Below are 6,463 nucleotides of genomic sequence, written 5' to 3' on the forward strand. Positions count from 1 at the left end.
CAGTCCTGATGAATCGAATGGCTCGGTTAGATTGTAGTAATGTCCATTCTCAGCTTCGCATCTACGAATCCTCTCCCTGTAAAACAAGTTTGCATCAGAAATTACTGGAAAAAATTGAGAAACTGAGGATGGACAGTTTTCTCGCTTTGCATTATTTTTGTTCCTTCAAAACCTGCTCTCCATGCTCTTGGTGTTGCAATCAGTCTCTCTCACAATGTCTTTGCCCCTTTTAATGACAACAACACAGAGGGACAGTGTCCCTTTAAATATGCCGATCATCTGCCGGCGCCATGCATACTCAGTCAGCTCAAACTAACCGGGCCGGCACTGTGCCTGCGCATTGGAGTCATAGAATTATACAGCACAGAAACAGGCCCTTCGGCCCATCGTGTCCATTCTGGCCATTAAGCACCTATCTATTCTAATCCCATTTTTCGGTATTTGGCCTGTATCCCTGTATGTTATGGCGTTTCAAGTGTTCATCTAAATACTTCTTAAACGTTGTGAAGGTTCCTGCCTCTACCACCCCCTCAGGCTCCAACCACCATCTGGGTGAAAAAAATATTCCTCAAATACCCTCTAAACCTCCTTCCCCTTACCTTAAATCTATGCCCTCTGGTTATTGATACCTCCGCAAAGGGGAAAAGTTTCTTCCTATCTACCCTATCGATGCCCCTCATAATTTGTACGCCTCTATCAGGTCCCCTCTCGGCCTTCTCTATGCTAAGGAAAACAACCCCAGCCTATCCAGTCTCTGAAACGCTCCAGCCCAGGTAACACCCTGGTGAATCTCCTCTGCACCCTCTCCAGTGCAATCACATCCTTCCTATAGTGTGGGTGACCAAAGCTGCACACAGTCCTCCAGCTGTGGCCAAATAGTGTTTTATCCAGCTGCAATATAACCTCCCTTAGGCTGGGGAAGGCGGCCGTTGACAGAAAGTGAGTTTTCCCAAACCAAGTGAGTGAGCTGGATGATGGGGGGGAAGAGGCGGATGGAGAAAGAATCAAATTAAATACAAAACCGGAGAGTCCAACTGGGGCTCGCAGGAGCGGAGCGGATAAGACAGCGGCACTCGGAAGTGACGACATAATGATGCTTTGGGGGCGGGGCCTGGGCTGGTGAGTGACGTGCGTCTGGACCAATAGCAAGAGCGCGGGCAAAGGTTGAGGGACCGAGTGGGCGGCAGGTCCGCCGCTGGGCGTGCATTGTGACGTCAGCAGAGGGCGCGGCCTCAGCCCGGAAGCAAAATCCTGCGGATGCTGCAAAAGCTGAAATAAAAATCGAGAATGTGAGAAATGCTCAGCAGGTCTGGCAGCTTCTCCAGGGAGAGAAACAAAGTCAACCTTTCAGCTCTAGAAGTTCGAGAGGTGGGGTAAAAAACAAAAGCGGGCAGGTCTGTGGAAGGCAGGAGAGATTATTCAGCGAAAGGGATGATGGTGCAAGGCAAAATGAGATGGTGATAAAGAAAATAGAAAAATTCCCAACACTGGAGAAGGCTATTCTGTATCTAACTGGTACTGTACCTGTCCTGGGGAGTAATTGACCTTTATCCTCCACTTAAACAACCTCCTGCTATTACATATCCAACTTCCATCAAGCTTAACCCTTCATTTATACCTCCGTAACATCACTCGTCTCCTCCCCCCTCTCAGCTCATCTGCTGCCGAATATCTCATCCATGCCTTTGTCACCTCCAAACTCGACTATTCCGACACACTCTGGCTGGTCTCCCACATTCTGCCCCCTGTAACCTTGGGTCATCCAAAATTCTGCCACCCCATGTCTTAACTCACAGACAGACCCTCCTTCTCCACAACCCCCTCCTCTAATTCTGGCCCCCTGTGCATCCCCCATTTCAATCACTGCACCATTGGTGGTCGTGCCAAGAAGCCCTAGAATAGACTGCAGGGCATGATGGGAGAAGGGAGAGAAACCGGAGAAAGATGTGAGTTGACGGCTCAGGTAAGGAGGAACTTTGGAGACAGTTTGGCCCGGTGCACTAGTATAAGGGAGGGAAGCAGCAGAGGCAGCTGATTGGATTGTTTCAGTCTTAGTGACAAGGAAATTCCATGATCTCCTCATACTTGTTGGAAGGTGAGGATGGAGGAGACGGGGAGTGGGAGAAACCTTCAAAAGTAATGTGCTAGAAATATTAGAAAGATTCAACACAATGTATTCAACACAAAGCTGATTTATTTGACTTTTATCTAAAATATTAGCCCATGTAACTGCGTTGGAAATTATTAACATCAGTAGAAACAGACCCAATGAACACGGTTCAGTCCTCTGTGATTTCCAGCAAAATCCAATCACTCTAGTTACTTATGAATTCGCCGGTGTCTCATCAGGTTGAATGACTGTGTGAATCTCTTTCCACACTTGGGACAGATGAACGGTCTCTCTCCAGTGTGAACTCGCTGATGTGTCAATAGGGTGGATGACTGAGTGAATCCCTTCCCACAGTTGGGACAGGTGAACGGCCTCTCCCCGGTGTGAACTCACTGGTGTACAGTGAGATCAGATGATGTCTTGAACCCAGTCCCACACTGAGATCACCTGAATGGTCTCTCGTCAGTGTGAATACGTTGATGACGCATCAGTTCCCCAGAACTCTTAAAACAGTTTCCGCAGTCCAGGCATTTAAAAGGTCTCTTATCAGTGTGAACACGTTGATGGGACATCAGCTCCCTGGAATTTTTATAGCACTTTCCGCAGTCTGGGCATTTCAAAGGTCTCTTATCAGTGTGAACACTCTGGTGATTCAGCAGGGTGGATAACTGAGTGAATTCCTTCCCACAGTCAGAGCAGGTGAAAGGTCTCTCTCCAGTGTGAACTCGCTGGTGTGTCAGCAGGTTGGATGACTGAGCGAATCCCTTCCCACAGTCAGAGCAGGTGAATGGCCTCTCGCCGGTGTGAACTCGCTGGTGTTCAGTGAGTTGAGATGACTGTCTGAACCCAGACCCACAGTGCAAGCACCTGAATGGTCTCTCGTCCGTGTGAACACGTTGATGGAGCATCAGGTCCCGGGAACTTTTAAAGCACTTCCCACAGTCTGAACATTTAAAAGGTCTCTCGTCAGTGTGAACTCGCTGGTGTGTCAGCAAGTCAGATGACCGAGCGAATCCTTTCCCACACTTGGAGCAAGTAAATGGTCTCTCCCCAGTGTGAACTCGCTGGTGTCTCAACAGGTTGGATGACTGAGCGAATCCCTTCCCACAGTCAGAGCAGGTGAATGGTCTCTCACCTCTGTGAACTCGCTGGTGTCTCAGCAGACTGGATGACTGAGTGAATCCCTTCCCACATACGGAACAGGTGAATGGCCTCTCTCCAGTGTGACTGCGTCGATGAGTTTCCAGGTCAGATGGAAATCTGAATCCCTCCTCACAGTCTCCACACTTCCACAGTTTCTCTCCACTGTGAACGGTGCTTTTTCCTTCCATGTTCAAAATCCGATGATATTCTGGTTACAACAAATTGGGCGACTCTCTCAGATTCTGATGTGATGTTTGGTTTGAGTTTCCTGACTGAAAAAGTCTTCCCTTCTAATATCCTGTGAAATTGATTTAAAACAGAAAAAAAGGGAGTGAGAGAGAACCCACAGAAACACAAAGGCAGGTTGTGAAATTGAATTTAATGATTCTGGTAATTTTTGGGGCCAGAACTAGGAAAAAATTACCATGAAAGCTGTCGGATTTTTTGTAAAAACCCAACTGGTTCATTAATGTCCTTCAGGGAAGGGAACCTGCCTCCAGTCTGGGCTACACAAGACTCTGGCCTCTATGAGAACACTAGGGGAAGGTGGTGGCGTAGTGGTTTTGTCACTGGACTGGTAATCCAGCGATCCAGGGTAATGCTCTGGGGACCCGGGTTTCAATGCTACCACAGCAGATGGTGAAATTTGAATTCAATAAAAATCTGGAATTAAAAGTCTAATAATGACCATGAAACCATTGTTGTTTGTCGTCAAAACCCATCTGGTTCACTAATGCCCTTTAGGGAAGGAAATCTGCTGTCCTTGCCTGGTCTGGCCTACATGTGACTCCACACTCACAATGCGGTTGACTCCTAAATGCCCTCTGAACAAGGGATGGGCAATAAATGCTGCGCTAGCCAATGACACCCACATCCAATGAATAAAGAAAAAGAAATAGGAGCAGGAGTAGACCATAAGCCCCAGTGAGCCTGCTCCGCCATTCAACATGATTGTGGTTGATCACAGAATCGTTACAGTGCAGAAGGAGGCCATTTGGCCCATCGAGTCTGCACTGGCTTGCTGAAAGAGCATTCTACCTTATCCCACTACCCTGCCTTATCCCCGTAGCCTCACACATTCTCTCTCTTCAGGTAGCAATCCAATTCCCTTTTGAATACCTCGATCAAACCTGCCTCCACCATCCTCTCAGGAAGTTCGTTCCAGACTCCAATCATCCTCTGGGTAAAAAACAAAATTCCTCACATCACTTTTACTCCTTTTGCCCATTGTTTTGAATGTGTGCCCTCTAGCTCTTGACGCACTCATGAGTGTGGCAACAGTTTCTCACTATTTACTCTGTCCATACCCCTCAGAATCTTGAATACCTCTATTAAGTTTCCTCTCAGCCTTCTTTTCTCCAAGGAAAACAGACCCAACCTCTCCAATCTACCCACGTAGCTACAGTTCTTCATCCCAGCAATCAAGAGTTAATCAGTGGGGTGGGGAGGCCAGACAGGAAAGTGGAGTTGATGCCACAATGAGATCAGCCATGATCTTATTAATGGTGGAACAGGCTCAAGGGGCCAAATGACCTGCTCCTAATTCTTGTGATCTTATGAGACAAAGTCCCGTCTTCACACTGAGGATACCGTCCATCATGTTGTGAGGCACTATCACTATGCTAAATGAAATAGATTCAGGATGGATCTCGATATAAATGGGCATCCATGAGGTGCTGTGGATCATCAGCAGCAGCAGAATTGTATTCAGCCAAAATCTGTAAGCACATGGCCCACATATCCCTTACTCTACCATTACCATCAAGCCAAGGGACCAACTCTGGTTCAACATGAACTGCAGGAGAACATGTCAAAAGCAGCACCAGGCATTCCTAAAACTGAGATTCCCATCTGGTGACCCTATACCATGAGACTACATGCATTCTAAACAGTGGAAGCAGCATGCTTGAGACAGGGTGAAGCAATCCCAAAAACAATGGATCAGATCAAAGCTTTGCAGTCCTGGCACATCCAGTCAGGAAAGGTATGGATAATTAAACAACTAACAGGAAGAGTAGGCTCCACAAACATCACCATTCTCAATGATCCCAGCATATCAGTACAAAAGACTGGGTTATGTGTTTAGTGATCCCGGGAGTGTTACCAATACCTTCCCTGGATCCCGAGGCTAGGACAGACAATCTGGAAGGTATAGGGAGCTGGGACTTGTCTGTGAGAGTAATTGAAGGCATGAGAACTGAAATAATCTAGAGTTAGAAAGGAGAAAAGACTCCAAAAATGGAGCAGTTTGCAACTGGACATCAATTAATCTTCTCTCATGTTGGAGAAATGAAGGTCTAGATAGTGTGCCTGAAACAATATTAGTTCATCTTGGTCTTTAACACCACTTTCTCACACGCTCCCCATTTCCCTCGAATACCTGAGACACCAAAAATCTCTCCATCTCAGCCTTAAATATATTTAAAGATGGAGCATCCAGAGCCCTCTGGGATGGAGAATTCTATGTGACAAGAGAAAAAGAGAGAGAGAAGTGGGAGAGACACAGAGAGAAAGAATGAGAGAAATGGGATAGAGAAAGAATGAGAGAAATAGAAGAGCACAGGAGGGACAGAAGCTGGGGGGAGAAATGGGGGCAATGGAAAGGCATTTTAGAGACTGACAACTGAACCACAATTTGATAGAATCTCCCAAACCCTCAACCTCCACCATCTAGAAGGACCAGCATAGCAGGTGTATGTGAACACCATCACCTCCAACTCACACACTGTTCTGACTTGTCTGATATCCAGGACTGGATGAGCAGAAAGTTCCTTCATTCAACTTTTGGAAAGATGAAAGTCATTGTCTTCAGTCCCCAATACAAACTCCACTCCCTAGCCAACGGCTCCATCCTTCTCCCTGACAACTCTCTGAGGATGAAACAGACTTTTCAAAGCTGTGGTGAAATATTTCACCCCAAGATGAGCTTCCAACCACATATCCACATCATCACCAAGACCACCTGTTTCCACCTCAGTAACACCACCCGACTCCACTCTAGTCACAGCTCGTCTGAAACTGTCATCCATTCCTTTGTTATTTCTAGGCTTAACTCTGGCTGGAGGTTCTAGATTCAGGGGACAGTCTCAAAATAAGGAGCAGGCTATTTGGAACTGAGGTGAGGAGGAATTTTTTCACTCAGAGGATGGTGAATCTTTGGAATTCTCTGCCCCATAGGGCTGTGGAGGCTCAGTCGTTGAGAATGTTCAA

At 46.8% G+C, this 6,463-nt stretch overlaps 1 protein-coding gene across 1 annotated transcript; it reads right to left on the reverse strand.

The window, feature by feature from the left end:
• Positions 1-2,184: 2,184 nt before the first annotated feature.
• On the reverse strand, positions 2,185-3,516 carry LOC144697098 (uncharacterized). The gene has a single exon (XM_078568916.1). The coding sequence runs from the start codon at positions 3,439-3,441 to the stop codon at positions 2,554-2,556; it is 888 nt and encodes a 295-aa protein (XP_078425042.1). The 5' UTR covers positions 3,442-3,516; the 3' UTR covers positions 2,185-2,553.
• Positions 3,517-6,463: the final 2,947 nt, after the last annotated feature.

Source organism: Cetorhinus maximus, chromosome 23 (assembly GCF_964194155.1).
Source record: "Cetorhinus maximus chromosome 23, sCetMax3.hap1.1, whole genome shotgun sequence".
NCBI lineage: Eukaryota > Metazoa > Chordata > Chondrichthyes > Lamniformes > Cetorhinidae > Cetorhinus > Cetorhinus maximus.

What these genes read in the sequence shown, in the direction of transcription:
- LOC144697098 (XM_078568916.1), bottom strand. Translation starts at nt 3,441, where the DNA reads ATGGAAGGAAAAAGCACCGTTCACAGTGGAGAGAAACTGTGGAAGTGT.